Source organism: Nycticebus coucang, chromosome 14 (assembly GCF_027406575.1).
Source record: "Nycticebus coucang isolate mNycCou1 chromosome 14, mNycCou1.pri, whole genome shotgun sequence".
NCBI lineage: Eukaryota > Metazoa > Chordata > Mammalia > Primates > Lorisidae > Nycticebus > Nycticebus coucang.
The window spans coordinates 88,654,506-88,678,540 of NC_069793.1; the positions used below are offsets into that span (position 1 = coordinate 88,654,506).

Consider the following 24,035-nt stretch of genomic DNA (forward strand, 5'->3'; position numbering starts at 1 on the left):
GATTTAAGTAAAAGTTAAACTATCCAAGATCATAAGAATAAGAAAATTGCTCCCGGGTTGTGGGAAGTGAAGCTGGTTGCGGTGACTGTGGAGGGACGCCGTGGAGCACCGGGACCGGCTGAGCGTCCTGGAAGACTCAGGGGAGCAGCCGGGCCCACAGCCACCGCAGCCTGTGGGCCGCCGCATCCGTGATGGAGACTTCATGGTGCTGAAACGGGAAGATGTGTTCAAGGCACTGCAAGTCCAGCGGAGAAAAAAAGTACCTTTTGAAGAAACAGTGGTTCTACCTGCATAACATCATTGGCCACAGTTATGGAACCACATTTGAAGTGACCAGGGGAGGAAGTCTTCAGCCCAAGAAGCAGCAGCAAGAGCCTACTTCAGAGACCAAAGAAGCTGCCACTGATAATCGAAATATAGTTGATGATGGGAAATCTCAGAAACTTACTCGAGATGACATAAAAGCTTTGAAGGACAAGGGAATTAAAGGAGAGGAAACAGTTCAGCAGTTAATTGAAAATAGTACAACGTTCCGAGACAAGACAGAATTTGCTCAAGATAAATATATGAAAAAGAAGAAAAAGAAATATGAAGCCATCATTACTGTTGTGAAGCCTTCTACGTGTATTCTTTGAATTATGTATTATGCAAAAGAACCTGGAAAAATTAACCATATGCGGTATGATACCCTAGCCCAGATGTTGACATTGGGAAATATCCGTGCTGGCAATAAAATGCTTGTAATGGAAACATGTTCAGGCTTGGTGCTGGGTGCAATGATGGAACGAATGGGAGGTTTGGGTACCATTATTCAGCTGTATCCTGGAGGTGGACCTGTTCGGGCAGTGACAGCATGTTTTGGATTTCCCAAATCTTTCCTCCATGATCTTTACGAATTTCCCCTCAACAAAGTGGACAGTTTCCTAAATGGAACATTTTCCTCTGAGATGTTATCTTCAGAACCAAAAGACAGTGCTTCAGCTGAAGAAAAACAGGTGGAAAAACAGACTTGAGGTGGAAAAACAGACTTCTGAACAAGAGAATGAAGGCAGGCTGGCAGAGATCCCAGAAGGCAATCCCTCAGAAGAGCAAGAAACAATGGAGATCATCTCTCAAGATCCAGAGCATAAGGAGCCGAAAGAGAGAAGAAGCAAAAAGGATCATATTCGAGAAAAACAAAGGAGACAAGAAGAACAGAGGAAAAGACATTTAGAGGTTGCTGCTCTGCTGAGTGAAAGAAATGTAGATGGTTTAATTGTAGCTAGTCATTTTCACCCCACTCCTCTGCTGCTGTCTATGCTGGACTTTGTGGTCCCTTCAAGGTCACTCGTGGTCTACTGTCAGTATAAAGAGCCTCTGTTGGAATGTTATATGAAGCTACAAGAGAGGGGAGAGGTCATCAACCTCTGGCTATCTGAGATCTGGCTCAGAAATTATCAGGTCTTGCCAGATCGAAGTCATCCCAAATTGGTGATGAGTGGAGGTGGGGGGTACCTTCTCTCAGGCTTCACCGTTGCCATGGACAACCTTAAAACAGATGCCAACCTCAAGTCCGACTCAAGCACTTTAGAAACATGTAAGACTGAGAAGCCAGCAGCTAAAAAACGGAAATGCACGGAGTCTGACTCTTAACCTGTTAAGAGTTACTTTGATTTTTGTTCTAAAAGACATCATACAGTTAATAATTAAATTTTAAATGCCATTGCTAATTGTTTTTTCATATCTTGGGAATAAGAACATGCCTATACATTTGTTCCTGAGAAGGAATAAGCCTTTTGTCTACTTCTGACACAACTGGGTTTGGTCTGTGAAAACTGCAACTCTGAGGTATGCAGTGCATTAATGTGGCCAATTGTGTATATTTAACAAAAGTCCTATACATTTGTTCCTGAGAAGGAATAAGCCTTTTGTCTACTTTTGACGCAGCTGGGTTTGGTCTGTGAAAACTGCAACTCTGAGGTATGCAGTGCGTTAATGTGGCCAATTGCGTATATTTAACAAAAGTCCTCTGAGGACTTCTTTTTTTTTTTTTATTTATTTTTATTAACCATAGCTGTGTACATTAGTATGATCGTGGGGCACCATACACTTGGTTCATAGATCGTTTGACACATTTTCATCACATTAGTTAACAAAGCTTTTGTAGCATTTTCTTAGTTATTTTGCCAAGACCTTTACATTCCACATTTACTAGGATTCACATATACCCTTGTAAGATGCGCCGCAGGTGTAATCCCATTAATCCTCCTCCTTCCTCCTCCCTCCCCACTCCCTCCCCTCCCTTTCCCCCTTCTCCCTATTCTTAGGTTATAACTGGGATATAGCTTTCATGTGAAGGTCCTACATTAGTTTCATAATAAGGGTGAGTACATTGGGTACTTTTTCTTCCATTCTTGAGACACTTTACTAAGAAGAATATGTTCCAGCTCCATCCATGTAAACATGAAAGAGGTAAAGACTACCCTCTGAGGACTTCTAAATGCTCCATGTAATTATCTTGAGAATTTCAGCATCCAAAAGATGTATTTATACAAGACTTTGTTTATATTTTAGGCTAAGTGAAATAACAATATAGCTAAAACTTGGTGGGTATTGAAAGGAAGGAATTTGTGGAGGAAATTTCCTCTGTTTATTCCTTTCTCTTCACCTAAGCAATATGGGGTTACTGTGAGGTTACAGTACCAAAAATGTCCATTTTGTTCTCTGCAGTTGAATAAGCTTTCTTGAAATGCTAGGTTTTATTATATTAATAGTTGACAACCTGGGAGAATCCTGAGTATTTATTTTAATGCTTTTTTTGTGCATAGCAAGGTTCAGTAGGGTACGTTTTTGGATTAATTACCAATCCTCTCATTCTTTGTTCAAAATAAAGTAGCTAGAATTTTTGTGTAGTATTCAATTAAAGGAAACAGAAATGATTTTTTTCCTTCCCTCACTTGTGATACACATATGCCCACATATATGGGTGTATAGATGTTGTTATGTACACATATATATTTGTATACACATGGAATCATAGATTGTTCTCTCTATATGAATATGTCCATGCACATGTGGAGACAGAATATACAGTCTGTTTGAACTATAAGAAAGTTCCATGCAAGTCTTAGATCACTTCTTATTGCATTGGTGTCACTACTTAAATGTATTTTAAAGTGCCTTTTTCATTGATAATTGATACTGGTCTAAAGAGCTCTGGCATGATTAATTGGTAACTTTTCTAAGCTCTGGAAAGGTATAATCAAATTTGATCAGCTGCTGCAGCAAAGGCAAGTGTGCGGAAAAAGCCAAAGCTCTTGTCTGTTTGAGAGTTAGAGTCTGTTGCTTACTAGAATGTGCTTTTCATGTCACTATAGAATGGGGTGTGGATCATCTAGTGAGGAACATCTCAGAACAAAAGACATTTCTTTTTCCAAATCGTGTGTACTATTCTGATAATGGCCAGTGTGATTACCATCAACTTTGGTTTTACTTACTTCTTAAAACAATTGCTTTTAAAGAATAAAAGACTTTCTTACTATAAAAAAAAAAGAGTAGAAAACTTGATCTATGAGCACAAGGATTTTATTATAGAAAATAGTAAGTACTTACTATGATTTGATAGATTGATAAATATGTACATTTCTACCTATCTGTCTACACACACACACACACACACACACACACACAGAATCCTGTATCACTCAATGGCAGGATTATATGCTGAGAAATGAGTCACTAGGCAATTTGTCAATGTGTGAACATCTTAGAATGTACTTGCACAAACCTAAATGACATAGGTCTCTATATTCCTAGGCTATCGTTTATTCTTCATAGGCTACAAACCTACAGATGAAATTACTGTAAAAAATATTTCCTTTCTTGATCTTTACTCTCTAATTTTTTAAAAAAACTTTTTAAAAACAAGACACATTAGCTTGACTCAGGCCTAACAGAGTCAGGATAATCAATTTTATTTCCTCCATCGCCATGTCTTATCCCACTGAAAAATCCCACTGAGGGCAATAACAGGCAGAGAGTTTTTATCACTTATGATAACACTTTCTTCTGGAATACATTCCGAAGGACTATCTGAGGCTGTTTTACAGTGAACTTTCTTTTTAATAAGTAGAAAAAGTACACACTAAAATAATGATAAAATGTATAATATAGTAAATACAGAAACCACTAAAATAGTTATCTATTATTATTATCGTATATTATGTACTGTGCATAATAGCATGTGCTATACTTTTATAAGACTGGAATTTTAGCAGGTTGATCTACACAAGCACCACCACAACACATATGAGTAATGCATTGCATTGCAATATTACGACTAAGATTTCACAAGCTTACAAGAATTTTTTAGCTCTATTACAACCTCATTGGACCATTGGTTTATATGTTCTCCATTACTGACTGAATAGCCATTATATGGCACATGATTGTGTATGTATTACATGTATACATATAAACATTAAAATACATATGTATTTGTATTATTTATATGAAAACTTGTAGAATCAACATTTTAAACATGAATTAAATTTAATTTTACGTGGAAAAATTTTAAGTGTCCTAGGCATCAATATTATCCAAGCTTTAAAATCAAGTAGAATTATTTTAGATCTTACATTTCGTGAGTTAGCAATATAAGATCTAAAATATTTCTACACCCTGCACCTTGGCAGTATCTGTTTTCTTGGCTTCTAAATCAAACAAGATCAGCATTTTGTTTGCATCTCAGTGAATTTCTCTCCAGTCCTCAAATAGATTCTCTACCATCTGTGAGAAGAAACCAAACTGATTTTACTATGTACAGCTTAGATTACTTTGTTAGTATTACAAGTAAAACTTCAGACAATTTAATTTTAGTATATTTTAATGGAAGAAAGAATGATTTGTGAATCAGAATTGGAAGAGGTATAGGGCAACTCTGGCAATATCACATGCTTGAATAATATTTAAGAATAGAAAAAGAAAAGTGAGGCATAAAAAGATGAAGTGAGGTACAGAAATAGCTTGGTTGGTTATACCTTGGTTGATTATAGCTTGGTATTTGTCATTTGAACATGATTTGAACAGTTGGTTACCTGCAATTGGCCAAAACTTCATGAATTGTGTAAGAATAGACTATGGTCTGTTTAAATATCTTGTTAGATTGTAGTTTAAACATATAGGGATATTTTTAGGCCAAATTTACTATATATAAGGAGGCAGCTTTAGGTTTAATTTAATTCACCATTTTTGAGAGGTTGACCAAACTTTAGGCATTGACATCATTCTGTCACTGTTATAAATGGACTCATTTGATCTCACTGGGAAACAGTAGAGTACTGGATTTTGTAAGGTGGAATGAAGGAAACAGAACTAAACACTCATTTGGTTAATATAGATTTCTTTTTTTGTAATGGTTAGAGATATTTCCAATTTTGATGGCCACTATTTCCCCCCCAGTTTTGCTGAATAGAAATTCTAATCCAAAGTCTAATATAATAAAAATGGCTCTCTTCATTTTATTCCTGAGCTTTGGGGTAAAAATTCAGACTTTCACAGTTAAGTATGATGTTAGGTGTAGCTTTTTAATAGATGCTCTTCTATTAAATGTAATTTTATTTTATTCCAACTATTGCTTTTGACATAAAGTGTTGATGATTTTTGTCAAATACATTTACTATAGAAAGATTATCCTATGTTTGTTTCCCTCTATTCTACTGAGATGGTACATTACATTAATTTTTGTATTACTAAGGGTCCTTAAGAGAGACAGAAACAATAAAATATTGATTATATATTTATAAGGTATTGGCTCACACAGGTATAGTGGCTGAAAATCCCCACAATCTGCTATTCATAAACTGGAAATGCATTAAGGCTAGCAGAATAGTTAAAAGGGTTGAGTGTCAGAGAGTCAATGACATAGATTCTAGTCCAAGTTTGAAGGCCTGAGAAGCAGGAGCTGCAGTGGCTGGAGAGATATCAGTGCCCTATCTCAAGTAGTCAGGCAGAGAGAGAAAAAAAATATCTTCTCTTCCTGCAAGTTTAATATACCTAGTCTACAGATTCAAATGCTACTTTCTTCTAGAAATAGCTCACAGATACATCCAAAAATAATGTTTTATCAGATTCAGTTCAATGTAGCCTTCATAGCATTTTCTTAGTTATTGTATGTAGACATTTGTATTTGCATTCAGTAGGCTTCACTTGTACCCAATCTAAGATGCATGGTAGGTGTGGCCCCACCCATTACCCTCCCTCCACCCTAACCTCCACCCTCCCTTACCCACCCTTGGCCCTTTCCCCATATTCTTGTGCTATAGTTGAGTTATATTCTTCATGTGAAAACTATAAATTACCTTCATAGTAGGGCTGAGTACATCGAATACTTTTTCTTCCATTCTTGAGATACTTTGCTAAGAAGAATATGTTTCACCTCCATCCATGTAAACATGAAAGAGGTAAAGTCTCCATCTTTCTTTAAGGCTGCATAATATTCCATGGTATACATGTACCACAATTTGCTAGTCCATTCGTGGGTCAATGGGCACTTGGGCTTCTTCCATGACTTAGCAATTATGAATTGGGCTGCAATAAGCATTCTGGTACAGATGTCTTTGTTATATTGTGATTTTTGGTCTTCTGGGTATATACCTAGTAAAGGAATTATAGGATCGAATGGCAGGTCTATTTTTAGATCTCTAAGTATTCTCTAAACATCCTTCCAAAAGGAACGTATTAGTGTGCATTCCCACCAGCAGTGTAGAAGTGCGCTCTTTTCTCCACATCCATGACAACATCTCTGGCAGGTGTCCTCAAACTGTGGCCCACGGGCCACGTGAAGTGGGGTGAATTGTATTTGTTCTCATTTTGTTTTTTACTTCAAAAATAAGAGATGTGCAGTGTGCATAGGAATTTGTTCATAGGTTTGCTTTTTTTTTTTAAACTATAGTCTGGCCCTCCTATGGTCTGAGAGACAGACCCCTGTTTAAAAAGTTTGAGGACACCTGATCTCTGGTTTTGGGATTTTGTTATGTGGGCTACACGTACTGGGGTTAGGTGATATCTCAAAGTAGTTTTGATTTGCCTTTCTCTGATGATTAAGGATGATGAGCTTTTTTTCATGTGTCTGTAGATTGTATGTCTGTCTTCTTTACAGAAGTTTCTCTTCAAGTTCTTTGCCCACCCTGAGTTGGGATCACTCGTTCTTTTCTTGCTAATACATTTGAGTTATCTGTGGATACTGGTTATTAAACCTTTATTGGAGGTATAATCTGCAAATATTTTCTCCCATTCTGAGGGCTGTCTGCTTACTTTACTTACTATGTTCTTGACTGTGCAGAAACTTTTTAGTTTGATAAGGTCCCAGTAATTTATTTTTGATACTGCTTCAATTGCTTGGGGAGTCCTCCTCATAAAATATTCACCCAGGCCGATTGCTTCAACAGTTTTTCCTGTACTTTCTTCAAGTATTTTTATAGTTTCTTGTCTTAAGTTTAAATCTTTTATCCAGTGAGAGTCTATCTTAGTTAATAGTGAAAGGTGTGGGTCCAGTTTCAGTCTTTTACAGATCGCCAGCCAGTTCACCCAGCACCATTTGTTAAATAGGAAATCTTTTCCCCACTGAATGTTTTTAATTGGCTTGTCAAAGATCAAATAATGGTAAGTAGCTGGATTCATCTCTTGGTTCTCTATTCAGTTGCAGACATCTACTTCTCTGCTTTTGTGCCAGTACCATGCTGTTTTGATCACTATCGATTTATAGTACAGGCTTAGGTCTGGTAGTGTGATTCCTCCTGCTTTGTTTTTATTTATGAGTAAAGTTTTGGCTATTCAAGGTTTTTTCTGATTCCATATAAAACGAAGTATTATTTTTTCAAGATCTTTTAAAATATGACAATGGAGCTTTAATAGGAATTGCATTAAAATTATATATTATTTTGTGTAGTATAGACATTTTAACAATGTTGATTCTTCCCTGCCATGAGCATGGTATATTTTTCCACTTGTTAACATCTTCAGCTATTTCTTTTCTTAAAGTTTCATAGTTCTCTTTATAGAGATCTTTCACATCCTTTGTTAGATAAACTCCCAAATATTTCATCTTCCTTGGCACTACTGTGAAAGGAATAGAGTCCTTGACTGTTTTTTTCGGCTTGGCTATTGTTGGTATATATAAAGGCTACAGATTTATGGGTGTTGATTTTGTAGCCTGAGACATTGCTGTATTCCTTGATCACTTCTAAAAGTTTTGTAGTAGAATCCCTGGTGTTTTCCAGATATATGATCATGTCATCTGTGAAGAGTGAAAGTTTGATCTCTTCTGACACTATGTGGATACCCTTGATCGTCTTTTCTTCCCTAATTGCAATGGCTAAAACTTCCATTACAATGTTAAAGAGCAATGGAGACAATGGGTGACCTCGCCTTGTTCCTGATCTAAGTGGAAATTATTTCAATTTACCTCCATTCAATATGATATTGGCTGTGGGTTTGCTGTAGATGGCCTCTATTAGTTTATGAAATGTCCCTTCTATACCAATTTTCTTAAGTGTTCTGATCATGAAGAGATGCTGGGTATTATCAAAAGCTTTTTCTGCATCAATTGAGAGAATCATATGGTCTTTATTTTTTAGTTTATGTGCTGAATTAGGTGGTTAAATATATATCCCCAGGGCATATTTCATGTAAATGACTATAATCTTTGGAATTAAAAAAACCCAGGCTTCTCCGGACAGAATTCGCTTTGTAGATATATGACCTGTATGTTTGCATATTTCATGCTTAGTTTAATACTTTCATACTACCATTCTGAAATTCTTAATATTTGAAAAAAAAAACATTTTTATTTTGCACTGTGCCCCAAAAATGATATAATTAGCCTTTGCTCTGAAATTACATGGATTGAAATGATCTATTTCTCTTATATTTTCTCTAACATGATTATGCCCTTTGTTCCATTAGATAATGAATTGATATGAAAATAAGTGTTTTAGTATGATCATTCTAACTCACCAATTTTTTATCACATTTGGTCATAGCATTGTTCATTTTTACTTTGAGTCCCAATAATAACTGTGGAAGGCCATATTTCCTGGGAACGTCTCACCTACCAATGTATCATTGCTCACCATTTTGTGAACAAACCTCTTATACTTTTTAATCAGAAATCTAAAGTGATTTTCCATATGAAGTCTTTAAATTATGAACACTCTTAATACCCTGTTTTTATTCCTTTTTAAAAATTAATAATTTTTCTGTTTTGCTCTTTTTTTAATGTGTCAATGTGATCACCATTAAGTTGATTAGAAAATCCTCACAGATAGGTGTTCTGTCATATTTAATCTTTATATTTCCCAAAGACGTTGTCTTGGAGCTTTGTTATATATATGATAAGAACAAGAGCAAGAACTTCTGTTTTTTTGGCCATGAGGTAGAGTTTGGCTTTGCTCTGGCTGAGGCCATTTCAAGACCTGAGGTCTGACACAAGGTAATTTGAAATAAAGGAGGAAGTGAGAAGGAAAAAGGAGGACAAGAAGATGAACAAGAAGAAAGAACACATGAAGAGGAACCAACAGAAAAATTTGGGCAACATGAAAAACCCAAACAGAGCAACTCCCCCAAGGGACCATGAGGCAGCTACTACAGAAGTCTCCACCTATAGGAATTAATAGATTTCACAGAAATGGAATTTGAAATATGCATGATAAAGACAATAAAAGGAATGACCAAGAAAATGGAAAGGCAGAATCAAAACTCAGATGAGAGATATGTAAAATATAGAAAGCATATGGCAGAGCTTAAGGAAATTAAGAAGACAATCAGGGAATGTAAAGATGCAGTGGAAAGTATCAAAAATAGATTAGGATATGGAGAAAAAAGAACTTCAGAGCCAGAAGATAAAGTATTCAAATTAACCCAGGTAATTAAAGAGGCAGAAAGGAAGACAGAGAAAGCAGAACAGCTGCTTAGAGAACTACAAGACTCCATAAAGCATTCAAATATACAACAATAGGCATTCCTGAAGAGAAAGAATATTGGCCCAAAAGGAATGGAAGCCCTACAGGAAGGGCTTCCTACTATCATAAATGAAATCTTCCTGGTTTTACTAATGACCCCAACACACTCCTTTCAGATGGATATCAAACCTCATGTCATCTAAACACAAACAGAGCTTTTCCAATACACATTGTAATGAACCTGTCCAAAATCAAGATGAAAGAAATTCTGCAACCAGCCAGGAATAACTACCAACTGACCTACAGAGGCAGAGCCACTAGGATGACAGTAGACTTCTCAACTGAAACTTTACACGCCAGAAGAGGATGATGGTTCACCTTCAACATTCTTAAACAAAAGAATTTTCAGGCCAGAATTCTAAATCCTCCTAAAGTAAGCTTCAAAATTGATGGAGAAATCAAATCCTTTGCGTATATACAAGTACTGGATATGTACTTAGACCACATCCTAAGAAACGAATCAACTTCAGCAAAATTAAAAGAACAGAAATTATAGTGTGTATCTTCTCAGACTACAAGGAAATAAAAGTGGAATTCAACTTCAACAAAAATGTTATTCCCCTTACGAAGACTTGGAATTTAAACAACCTTATGATTAATGATAGTTGGATTCAGGAAGAGATAAAAGATGAAATCATCAAATTCCTCAAACATAACACCAATGAAGACACAAGTTACCAAAACCTGTGGGATAAAGCAAAAGCAGTCTTAGGAGGGAAATTTATTGCATTAGGTACCTACATTCGAAAACAGAAAGCGCATCAACAAATTTATCAACCATCTTATGGAATTGGAAAAGAACAACCTAATCCCAAACCCAGCAGAACACAGAAATAACCAAAATTAAATCAGAGATTAATGACATTGAAAACAAAGAATTATTCAGAAAATTAATAAAAAAAAAGCGTTGCTTTTTTTAAAAAAAATAAATAAAATCAACAAATCTTTGGTCAGATTAACTGGAAACAGAAAATTAAAATGTCTAATACCTCAATCAGAAATGATAAAAGAGAAATAACAACAGATGCCACAGAGATATAAGAGATCATTACTAAGTACTTGATCAATACTTAGACCACACCTTCTCCCTAGACTTAATCAAGATGAAATAGATCTCTTGAACAGATTGATTTCATTAACTGAGATTAAAGAAACAATATTTGAAAAAAAATTAAAAAAATTAAAAAAATTAAAAAAATTTTTAATTAAAAATCTCCCAACAAAAAAATGCCCTTGTCCAGATAGCTTCACACCAGAGTTCTATCAAACCTTCAATGAAGAGCTTATACCCATATGACAGAAATTATTCCAAAAAGTTGAGAAGGAAGGAACCTTCCTCACCATATTTTACAAAGGAAACATCACCCTGATACCAAAACCAGGAAAAGACCCAACTAAAAAGGAGGATTTCATACCCACTTCACTAATGAATACAGATGCAAAAATTCTCAATAAAATCCTAGCCAAGAGATTACAGATATACATTAAAAAAATCATTCATCATAATTATTTAGGTTTCATCCGAGGATGGAAGGCTGGTTTAACACATACAAGTTCATAAATATAGTTCACCATATCAATAGAAGCAAAAAGAAGACCATATGATCCTTTTAATAAATGCAGAAAAAGCATTCACTAAAATTCAGCATCCTTTTCTAATTAGAACACTGAAGAGTGTAGGCATAGGTGACACATTTGGTATATTTTTTAATCTGATCAAAGACATCTATGACAAACCCACAGGTAATATTATACTGAATGGAGTAAAACTGAAAGCTTTTTCACTTAGAACTGGAACCAGACAAGGTTGTCTTCTATTGCCACTACTATTCAACATAGGGCTGGAAGTTCTAACCAATACAGTCAGGCAAGAGAAGAAAATAATGGGCATCGAAATGGGAGCAGAGGAGGCAAAACTCTAGTTCTTTGCCAATGATATAATATTATACTTAGAGAAGCCCAGCAACTCAAGTCTAAGACTTCTGGAGGTGATCAAAAAATACAGCAATATCTCAGGATATAATGTTCACTAATCAGTAGTCTTTGTATATATTAATAACAGCTAAGACAAGAAGCTAATCAAGGACATAGTACCCTTCATAGTAGCTTTTAAATAAATGAAATGCCTAAGAATAGACCTAACAAAAGAGGTGAGGGACCTCTACAAAGAAAATTATGAAACCCTAAGGAAAGAAATAGCAGAAGATATTAACAAATGGTAGTACATACCATGTTCATGCTGGGAAGAATTAACATTGAACAATGTCTATACTTCCCAAAGCAATCTACAAATTCAGTGCAATCTCCATTAAAATATCATCATCATACTTTCAAGATTTGGAAAAGTTGATTCTTCATTATGTATGGAACCAGAAGAAACCCTCTATAGCCAATGAAATTCTGATTAATAAAAACAAAGCTGAGAGCATCACCCTACCAGACTTTTGGCTATACTACAAGGCCATAGTGATCAAAACTGCATGGTACTGGCACAAAAATAGAGACATTGATATTTGGAACTGAATAGAAAACCATGAGATGAAACTAATCTCTTACAGCCACCATATCTGTGATAAATCAAACTTACAGTGGGGGGAAAAAAATCTCTATTTAATATATGGTGTTGGGAGAACAGGATAACCACATGTAAAAGACTGAAACTGGATGTACATCTCTCACCACTTAAAACATTGGCACAAGATGTATAAAAGATTTAAAGCTAAAGTATGAAACAATAAAAATCCTCAAAGAATATGTGTTGAAAACACTTGAACATATCAGCCTGTCAAAATACTTTTATGAAGAAGACTTCTGTGGCAATCGAAACAACAACAAAAATAAATGAAGGGGATTTAATTAAACTAAAAAGCTTCTGAAGAGCTAAGAAAACAACAACCAAATCAAACAAATAACCTTTGGAATGGGAAAAGATATTTGCATACTATGAATCCTACAAAGGCTTGATAACTAGGAGAACTCAAAGTAATCAGCCACAAAAAAAAAAAAAAGAAAGAAAAAAAATCCATATATCACTGGATAAAGATGTGAATAGAACCTTCTCTAAAGAAGACAGATGAATGGCTAACAAACATATAAAAAAATTTCATCATCCCTAATAATCAGAGAAATGCACATCAAAACCACCCTGAGAAATCACCTAACCCCAGTGAGAATGGCCCATATTACAAAGTCTCAAAGCTGCAGATGGTGGCATAAATGTGGAGAGAAAGGAAGACTTTTTTACGCTGCTGGTGGGACTGCAAACTAATACAACCTTTTTGGAAGGAAGTACAGAGAATCCTCAAATTACTCAAATTAGACCTCCCATTTGACCCTGCAATCCCATTACTAGGCATCTACCCAGAAGACTTAAAGATGTAGCATAAAAACTTTTGCACTAGAATATTTATCATAGCTAAATTTACAATTGCCAAAATTTGGGAACCGCCTAAATACCCACCAACCCAGCAATGGAGTAAAAAGCTGTGGTATATGTATACCATGGAATACTATTCAGCCATTAAAAAAATGGAGACTTTACATCTTTTTCATTAACCTGGTTCAAGGTGGGTACATTCTTTTTAGTAAAGTATCACAAGAATGGAGTAGCAAGAATCCAATGTGCTCAATTCTAATATGAACACAGTAGATGAGCTAATACAAGGGGGGAGAGGGTAGGGGAATGAGCAAGTTGGTAGAGGGCAGGAGGGAGGGAGTTGGGGGCTCATGGTGTATGTCACACTTCTTGGAGGTAGGACACAATGATAAGAGTTACTTACTCTAATAAATGCCATCAGTATAACCTAATCCATTGTACTCTCAATGAATCCCAAAAAATAAAAAGGGAAAAAATGTCAATTTATTCATGTATTCATGAAATTAAAATTAAGTGAGTGCCTATTAAGGTTGAGAAGTACAAGGAAATATTTAGTGGCGATTTAAGGATGTCACAGCCAAAAGAAATTGACATGTTAAAGAAACATCTGATAAAATGCTGTGAATTTCATGAAGACAATGTATTACTTCAAAATTAATATCACAAAGAAGGGCACAATCAATGCTGAAAAGCAAAAATGGTAATGGCATTATATGGGAGATTGTGGGCTGACTCCTAAAAGGTTAAGAAATTCTATGATAAGGATAATATTTGTTCTTTTCTTTGCATTTTGCCAAGAACTTTGCATTTTATACTTCATTGTAATCTTTTTAAAACAACCTAGAATAAGTTTATTACTGTTATTATTTAAATTTTAGTTGAAGAAATGGAATTTTGTACAGTTTAAATAAACCAACTGCCTAATATCCTTTAAGCATCCAGTTGTAAAACTAGTAACTGACGAAGCTGGACTCTCATTGATGTCCACAAAACAAAACATTATATTGAACCCTACCTCACTGCTTTACAAGGAAAATTTTTGTTTGTTCGTTATTAATTAATTAATTACTTTTGTTGTTGTATTTCTCACCTCACCCAAGATTACAAGGAAATAGAGTATTCTACACAGTAGAAAAGTATGAAAATATATTCAGGGATTTGCAAAGAATATCTCCTTTATGCACAAGTGGAGAAAGATGTGCATGAGGAGGCAAAATTATGTCAAAACACTTATTGATTAGCTGCTTTCTATGACGACATACATAAAATAGTTCCATGTTAAGTAAGCGGGAACAAGTTAGTAAGTAAATAAAATATTTATATAATAAAAATTACAGAAGTTTTTAGCAATATTTGAGCATTCACAATGTGTCAGGCACCACACCATATTTTTCCACACCATACTGGAAAAAAGTATGGTAACTATCTTACACCAGATAAAAGAGAGACACAGAGAAATTTATATAGCGATTAAGTAGTAGATCAATATCTACAGAGTCTGATTCTACAAACTACTTTCTGAACTACTAAACTGTCCTGTTTCTCCAATCAATATATGTCACCATCATTCTAAAAATGTTTGCATATTTCAACAAATTATTTCTTTGTGTCTTCTCCTTGCTGGTCATCTTTCTGAGGAATGACTGCAGGTGAGAGTTCTTAACAGACTTAATGAGAATGACACACACTTGGACCAAATGTGGCTGAAATATTCTCAAGACATGGCAATGTTATTTTTCTCTATGCTTTAGCGCTAAGCATATGTAAGAAAATGGGCCTTTGAGGAAAAAATTATTGTCATGATACCGGGTAAGATGGTTTTAAAACAAAAGGCACTACTAGCTCCATTGTCAGCAGCCTTAATGATTAAATCGAGTGATGGGGTTTTCCTATAAATAAAGATGATAAAGAAACACCAACATAAAAATATGTTTGCTTTTTACTGAGGCATTACTAATGAAATGACTGTTAATGTCTCATGTATCTGTGCGAAAGAAAGAGAAATGTAAATGGGTATTTATTGTATTGAAAAACTAATAAATGCTAATGTTTAATGGACAAAATGCATAGATACAATTAAAACAGTTTCACTGACAATGTTTTGTGAATTCAGGAAGTGTGGCTGTGTGTGTGTGTGTGTGTGTCCCTGTGCATTCATACACTTTATCCTTATTGCATTTTAATATAGTTAAACATGTCTGTTATTTCCTAGTATAAACTCTCTTTGCATAAAGGAAAAAATTCCCCATAATTAATGCTGAAATTTTGTTGCTAAATATCCCTTATATGTGAAGCAGTAGTGTTTTACAAAATACAATACCTGTTTATCTAAGTAAAAAGCTCAATGCATAAAATACATATTCCATGTTCAGCTTCTCAAATAATACACTTTACTTCAACCTGTCTCAAGGGATAAAACTCATGAAGATCAAATTCCTTTCCAAATGGGTAAATATTTTATTCAATTTAATTGTGGTTATGTTCAACAGTTTCTTATTGAATGGCTGAAAAAGGAGAGGTGCCATTGCATTTGCTAGAACTCAGTCACTTTTTTATTGTTACAAATAAAGTATTCAGGTATCATTAACTATTTGTCTTAGAGTGGGTTTTATGTTGTCTTCTGCTTTAAGGCTTACATACGACCCATAGTCAAAGGAATATATAATTAACACATATATTTAATTGTAAGACTAATATGTTTCAAAGTCATAATAAGCACATAATGCTCTGAATTGTGATTACGACATTTTTATAGAAATAAAAATGGGCTAATTATTTAAGGAAGAAAACAAGTATGCAATGCATATTACATAGATTTTACATAATGGTACATTTATATTTTAACTTCTTAAACTTCTAAAAGTATATTTTCTGGAGTAACAGTATTTTTCTCATGTCATTGATAATGATGGATTCATCATCTATAATTGTGTTCACATTTTGTAACAGTTCTGTTCAAATTGATTTTAAATTCTGGAAAAAGCAAACTTTTCATTCATATTTTATTCTACCGTAAGAATCTACTAATATAAAAATGAAAAATCTTAATTATAATGTTTAAAATAATATATATGTATCTGTGATGTTTTCTTATTTATATAGACAATGTTAAGCTCCTCACATTGGATTTGTTTCTGATAACTTATAGACCAATGCAATAGCAAGTATTTAATTGTCACCCAATTTATTTTGCTTCTATAATAATTCCTTGAACTGTCAGGATATCTAATAAAATAACTTCTTCATTAAATAGAATACATCTGAGTATTAAAAAAATTAAAATAGTTCCAATTTTATCTTAAATATAATTGATACATTGAAGCCTATACAGGTTACCAACAGTTAGAGAAGCTGAGCTAGGAAGAAAGCTTGATTATAATCAGAGCATTTTACCCAAGTAATACAACCAGGTCAGACATCTTAAGAGAATTAAAAGCCAGAGTCTGAAACAGGTTACAGTATTCATAGACTTACTATAGCATTTATAGGCCTGTGCTTTGGAGTCCAATAGACCACACTTAAAATTCTCCCACTATTTTTCCTGGATTAAACTTTTTATTTGTATGATAATTTAACTAGGAATTGTCTCATCATAAGGCTGTTAGAGAAACAATGGCTTCTGTTTTGCTCTTATGACAATTGAGAGCCAAGTACTAAGAATATCATAGGCACACAAAATACATCTGGGAAGAATCCTAGGTATGTATAAATAAATAAATAATAAGATAAAATAAAATAAAATACTATTGAGTTATCTGGATTACTGAAATAACCAGATCATGTTGACATCATGAAATCTGTAGTCTACAAAAGGTGTATGTTATGTATCATTTTCCTCTAATGAAACAAAATTTGAAATTCTTCAATTAGTATAGATGGAAATAAGTATTTCAAATTATTTTAAAGACTAGGTTTTTAATTTCTCTCCTAATTGAAAACTTCATTTTAAAACGTGGTATTTCTAATTACTGATGAATTTAAAGCTGAAAATCTCTAGAATGTTCTTAGTTGATATTTCAGAAATTCTTATAATGTTAAGGAGCCCATTCTTTCTTTTTGTTTTTGTTTTTGTTTTAGAACTTTATTTACTTTTTATTCCCTGTCTTCATAAACATCCTCTTTACATTCCAGTAAGGCATCTTTTGATAGCTGATGGATATGACGATTTTTTAAAAATGTTCTTTTGCTTTCTTTTTTTTTTTTAATTGTTAGGGATTCATTGAGGGTACAAGAAACCAGGTTACACTGATTGCATTTGTTAGGTAAAGTTCCTCTTACAATCATGTCTTGCTCCCAAAAGGTGTGGCACACACCAAGACCCAACCTCCTTCCCCCCTTCCCTCTCTCTGCTCTTCTTTTCCCCACCTCTCCCTCCTTTGTTCTCTCTCTGCTTTCCCCTTCCTCCACCCCCACCACATCCTTAAATGTCATTAATTGTCTTCATATCAAAATTGAGTACATAGGATTCATGCTTCTCCATTCTTGTTATGCTTTCTTAAGAAGAATGTGTTCCACTTCCATCCAGGTGAATACAAAGGTTGTAAAGTCACCATTTTTTTAATGGCTGAATAGTATTCCATGATGTACATATACCACAGCTTATTAATGCATTCCTGGGTTGGGGGGCATTTCAGCTGTTTCCACATGCAAGTGTCCTTATGATAAAAGGATTTTTTTCCTTCTGGGTAGATGCCTAGTTATGGGATTGCAGGATCAAATGGGAGGTCTAGCTTGAGATCTTTGAGGGTTAGCCATACTTCCTTCCAAAAATGTTGTAATAGTTTGCAGTCCCACCAGCAGTGTAAAAGTGTTCCCTTCTCTCCACATCCATGCCAGCATCTGCAGTTTTAAGATTTTGTGATGTGGGCCATTCTCACTGGGGTTAGATGGTATCTCAGGGCGGTTTTGATTTGCATTTCTCTAATAAATAGGGGTGATGAGCATTTTTTTCATGTTTGTTAGCCATTCATCTGTCTTCTTTAGAGAAGGTTCTATTCATGTCTCTTGTCCATTGATATATGGGATTGTTGGCTTTTTTCATGTGGATTAATTTGAGTTCTCTATAGATCCTAGTTACCAATCTTTTGTCTGATTCAAAAAATGCAAATATCCTTTCCCATTGTGTAGGTTGTCTATTTACTTTGGTTGTTGTCTCCTTAGCTGTACAGAAGCTTTTCAGTTTAATGAAGTCCCATTTGTTTATTTTTGTTGTTGTTGCAATTGCCATGGCAGTCTTCTTCATGAAGTCTTTCCCTAGGCTGATATCTTCCAGTGTTTTTCCTATGCTTTGAGGATTTTTATTGTTTCATGCCTTAAATTTAAGTCCTTTATCCATCTTGAATCAATTTTTGTGAGTGGAGAAAGGTGTGGGTCCAGTTTCAGTCTTTTACATGTGGATATCCAGTTCTCCCAGCACCATTTATTGAATAGGGAGTCTTTCCCCCAAGGTATGTTCTTGTTTGGTTCATCAAAGTTTAGCTTGTTGTAAGATGTTAGTTTCATTTCCTTGTTTTCTATTCCATTCCAAATGGCTATGCCTCTATTTTAGTGCCAGTACCATGCTATCTTGACCAATATGGCTTTGTAGTACAGCCAAAAATCTGGGATGATGATGTCCCAAGCTTTATTCGTATTACTAAGAACTGCCTTAGCTATATGAGGTTTGTTCTGGTTCCATACAAAATGCAGAATCATTTTTTCCAAATCTTGAAATTTTGATGTTGGTATTTTAATAGGAATGGCATTGAATAGGTAGATTACTTTGTGAAGTACAGACATTTTTAACAATGTTGATTCTTCCCAGCCATGAGCATGGTATGTTCTTCCACTTGTTAATATCCTCTGCTATATCTCCTTTCTATTTCTCTCCTTTCTGATGATTTCATAATTTTCTGTATAGAGGTACTTCACCTCTTTTGTTAGGTATATTCCTAGGTATTTCATTTTCTTTGAAACTATGATGAAGGGAATTGCATCCTTAGTTAGCCTCTCATCTTGGCTGTTATTGGTGGGTACAAAGGGAATTGACTCGTGGACATTGTTTTTATATCCTGAGACATTACTGTATTTACTGACATTACTGTATTTTTTGATGACTTCCAGGAGTCTTGTGGTTGAGTCTTTGGGGTTCTCTAAGTATAAGATCATGTCTTCAGCAAAGAGGGAGAGTTTGACCTCCTCTGCTCCCATTTAGATTACCTTTATTTCCTTGTTTTGTCCAATTGTACTGGCTAGATCTTCCAGCACTATTTGAATAGTAAAGGTGACAGAGGACAACCTTGTCTTGTTCCAGTTCTAAGAGGAAAATCTTTCAGTTTTCCTCCATTTAGTAAAATATTAGCTGTGGGTTTGTCATAGATAGCTTCAAACAGTTTTAGAAATGTGCCACCTATGCCTATACTCTTCAATGTTCTAATTAGAAAAGGATGCTGGATTTTCTCAAATGCTTTTTCTGTACCTATTGAGAGGATCATATGGTTTTTAAATTTGTCTTTTGAAGCTAGATGTGTTTCCTGCAGACAGCAAATGGATGGCTTGTGTTTTTTAATCTAGTCAGCCAATCTATGCCTCTTCAGTGGGGAATTCAAGCCATTAACACTTATTAAGGTAATTGATAAGTGTGGCAGTGTTCTATTCATTTTATTTTGTGAGAGCCCATTGCTTGGTTTTAACTTTTGCATCAGTGTGGAAGTTAGGATCTGTCCTTTAATTGGTGAGTTCTTACTTTGCTGCTAATCCATTGTGATGGTCAGTTAGCAGAACAGGTTGAAGTATTTCCTTTAGAGCTGGTCTTGTTGTAGCAAATTTCCTCAATGTTTGTATATCAGTAAATGATTAGATTTCTCCATCAATTTTAAAGCTTAGCTTAGCAGGTTATAGAATTTTGAGCTGGAAATTGTTCTTTTTAAGTAGATTAAAGGTAGATGACCATTGTCTTCTTGCTTGGAACGTTTCATTAGAGAACCGTGCAGTCACCCTGATGGTTTGCCCCTGTAAGTTAAATGGCACTTACTCCTGACAGCTTGCAGAATCTTTCCTTTTTCCTTGACTTTGGACAGTTTCATCACAATGTGTCTTGGGCAAGATCAGTTAGAGTTAGGCAACCTGGGGTCCAATATTCCTCCTAAAGGAATGTGTCAGAATCTTTGGTGTTATTTGAGAAATTTTCATTTATAACATTCTCTAGTATGGCTTTCATTCCCCTGGGGCATTCTTCTTCCCCTTCTGGGATACCTTTAACTCATATGTTGGAACGCTTCATAAAGTCCCATAATTCTGTCAGTGAACATTTTCCTTTCTCTCTTTTCTTTTCTGCCTCTTTAACTATCTGAGTTATCTCAAGAGCTTTGGCATCTACCTCTGAGATTCTTTCTTCTGCATAATCTAATCTGTTGTGCTACTTTACATTACATCTTTAAGTTCCCTAATTGACTGCTTCAGTTCTTTCAGCTCTGCTATATCCTGTGAATATTCTTCATACGTTTATCTCTTATTTGATTTTGTTTTTGGAATTCCTTTTAGTTATTTTCCACTTTATCATCAGTTTGCTTCATTGTTTCTATCATTACCTTCATTTTTTTCATCGTGTATTCTAAATTCCCTTTCTGTCATTTCTAACAGTTCTTTTTAAGTGGAATGCTCTGCAGTAGCTATTTCACAGTCCCTTGGAGGGGTTGCTGTGAACTGTTTTTTCATGTTGCCAGGAGTTTTCTGCTGATTCTTCCTTATGAGTGATTTATTTTATCTGTTTCCTTGCCGTAATTTTCCTTTCACTTCCTCTTGATCCTTAAGTTGCCATGCCTCTGAACTAGGGTTTCAATGAGTCCTTTTGGTACAAGACCAGAAAGATAAGAAGGTTGAAGAGCAAGAAGGGAAAAAAGAAAGAAAAAAGAAAAAGGAGAGGGAGTGGGTAAAAGGGAATATTGACAAAAATAAGAGAGGCACAGAAAGGAGATAGAGCGATATAGGTGTACAGTAGGGTACTTTGACTCAACCTTAAAAGAAACCCAACATCTGGGGCTGCTGGTTTGGGTGGTTCCCTTGAGGTCAGCAGCTGTTTGCTAGCCTGTTCAGACACAGTACCCCACCTCCATCAAGTAGACAGAAAATACACAAATGCTATAAATCAAAACAAAACAAGCAAACAGTAAACTTTATGGGATAAAATTGGGTGGGGAACCAAATAATAGGGATAGAAACAGTAGAAAAAAATGAAGTTCTAATTGTTGAAAAGGGCAACAATGGAAAATTATATTTAAACTAGAAAAATGAAGAAAGAAAAGAAAAGAAAAATCTATAGGGAAAATGTTGAAATTAAAAAACAAAACAACAATAGAAACAACAACAACAAAAAACCCCCCACAAACAAAGCAGTATATATATCTTGCTGAATATTGTCTGGGCAACATGTGATCTTCTGGGGCATGAGATGTTAATCACAATGCTGATACAACTGGAGGCCTCTGCTGATTTCTCAAACCCCTCGGAGTGGAGAGCCTAAATCTCTCCTCAGCCCACTTAAAAGGCACTTTAAACTGCTAAACTTGAGTAAGAAGAAGCTTTCCAGGAAAGCACTTGTTGCTGGAATCACTCCTGAAGTGGCTATCCACTTACCCAGTGTGCCAAAACCAGTCTCACTCTTGCCCCTGAGGGCCAAAGCTGTAAGGCATCTCAGTCCCCACCTTTAGCTGCTCAGTCACTAGATTACTTGCTCCTGCCCAATCCTTGCTCTACGATCTTGAGGACAGAACTTGCCAGGGCAGTTCTCCCACTATGGCTTTGTGTGGTCCACAGCCGAACACTGTTAGCACTGTCTGGCTCAGTGGCTCAGACAACACCTAAAGTCTTCCACACTCCTGCCCAAGCTTTTCCAAGGCAGTTCTACTGAGTGCCAAGTCCAAAAAAAACAAACAGCTCATAGATAAGGCCTTTCTAGTTTGCAATCTTACTGTTGCTGTACTTACAGCTGCCAGTGGGATTAGACTAAATGAACACATGCAACCACTTGCCATTTCTCCACTGCTTTTGTTCTCCTCATGGGGTCTAGAAGTCTCTTGCTGACTCCCTGTGTCCTCAAAGGTATGTTTATGGGCAGATCCCACCAGCCAGAGATGCCTGGAGTCTTATCTCCCCAGACTCACCGTGCCCAGTTGCAAGGAAGCTATTACTCAGCCGCCATCTTGCTCCCTTCTTGTCAAGGTACCCTTTCTTATGTGAAGATTTATGAGCATGTATATTTCCAGAATTTTCAAGTTTTGTCATCTTTACATGTTTGACGAAATTTATACCCTTTTTATTTTCTAATTTTTGAAATGTGTATAATAATTTCCTATTACATTTAAGTTTATTTCAAACTCTAAAGATTTATGGTATCTGGAAAGGGGAGATAGCTTTATTCACCAACACCCTGATATTTTGCAGTTGTACATTTCTCCTTTCTATCTAATTTTAAAGTGTATTCTTCAAGCAATTTAGGGAGCTGGACAATCACAATTTACTAGATATGATAGATGCTTTTTACCTCCTAATTGAGTCCAATTGAAAGAAGGACTGAATATGTCAATATTTTAAAACATTCAATTGTGAACAAGTGTATCATCTAGTAGATTTTTCCTTTAATTGCATTTAAAAATGAAACTACAGGAATCAAAAAGGAGAATAACAATGACAACACTTAATAAATATAAAGCAACAAAATGCATAATGTTAAATAAAATTCCATGAAAACCTATCATCACGTAACTATTGTTATATTTATTATTATATATTTGTATACTAAAGAAAATAACACACTTAAAAGCAGACATTGATAAAATTTATATGTATAATTTTGGTTGAATTTAATTTGTGCTCTTTAAAAATATTGTACTGGCTGCAATATTGCACAGTGGCTCAAACCTCTAATTGCAGCACTCTGGGAGGCTAGGCAGGTGGATTCTTGAACTCAGGAGTTTGAGACCAGACTGAGCAAAGTCAGATCCTGTTTCTACTAAAAACAGAAAAACTATCTGGGCATGGTGGTTGATGCCTGCAATCCCAGCTACTCAGAAGGCTGAGACAAGAGGATCGCTTGAGTCCAGGAATTGAAGTTGCTGTGAGCTACTCAATCCCAGTGTGGCTGAGACTTTGTCTCAATAAATAAATAAATAAATACATAAATAAATCATACTTACTTGTCTACAAGGCTCTGTAGGGATCCTAAGCCATATCCAAATGATCTTGTCAGAATAATATTTAAATATAAAATAAAATAAATTATATTTTATTGTTCTACCATTAGTTATTAGAGAAAAGAATTATTTAATTAAAAATATTTATAAAATCTGTAATGATAATACTGAAGTCATTTTCTTTTTTCTGGCCCTCGCTTCCCTGTGTTAAATTTAAGAGTTTTGATAGTAGGATCATTGGATTTTTTAAATAAAGAAATGATAATTTTAAAAATTTTATGTCTTTTTTAATGCAATACTTAGATATGGTAAGACATTTTAAATAATGATTTTTAATTAAGAATACAATGGGTTCTCAAATATAAATTCTGAGTGAAGTTTTTATGTTAAATGACTTTCTTCTTTATAGATTTTAGAGATGCTTCTCAAACATTTTCACATTTGAATTTAATTATAATACTCTGTGTAATGGAAAGACAGTTTTTCTACTGC

The 24,035-nt window shown here is 35.0% G+C and overlaps 1 protein-coding gene across 1 annotated transcript; it reads left to right on the top strand.

Annotated features, from left to right (window-relative positions):
* Nucleotides 1–284: 284 nt before the first annotated feature.
* Nucleotides 285–1,632, top strand: LOC128565498 (tRNA (adenine(58)-N(1))-methyltransferase non-catalytic subunit TRM6-like). The gene is made up of 2 exons (XM_053561988.1): nt 285–995; nt 1,027–1,632. The coding sequence occupies exons 1-2, from the start codon at nt 639–641 to the stop codon at nt 1,630–1,632; spliced, it is 963 nt and encodes a 320-aa protein (XP_053417963.1). The 5' UTR covers nt 285–638.
* Nucleotides 1,633–24,035: the final 22,403 nt, after the last annotated feature.

What these genes read in the sequence shown, in the direction of transcription:
- LOC128565498 (XM_053561988.1), top strand. Translation starts at nt 639, where the DNA reads ATGTATTATGCAAAAGAACCTGGAAAAATTAACCATATGCGGTATGAT. An exon ending in CTTCAGCTGAAGAAAAACAG is followed by an intron (nt 996 to 1,026) that starts GTGGAAAAACAG and finishes GTGGAAAAACAG; the next exon opens with ACTTCTGAACAAGAGAATGA.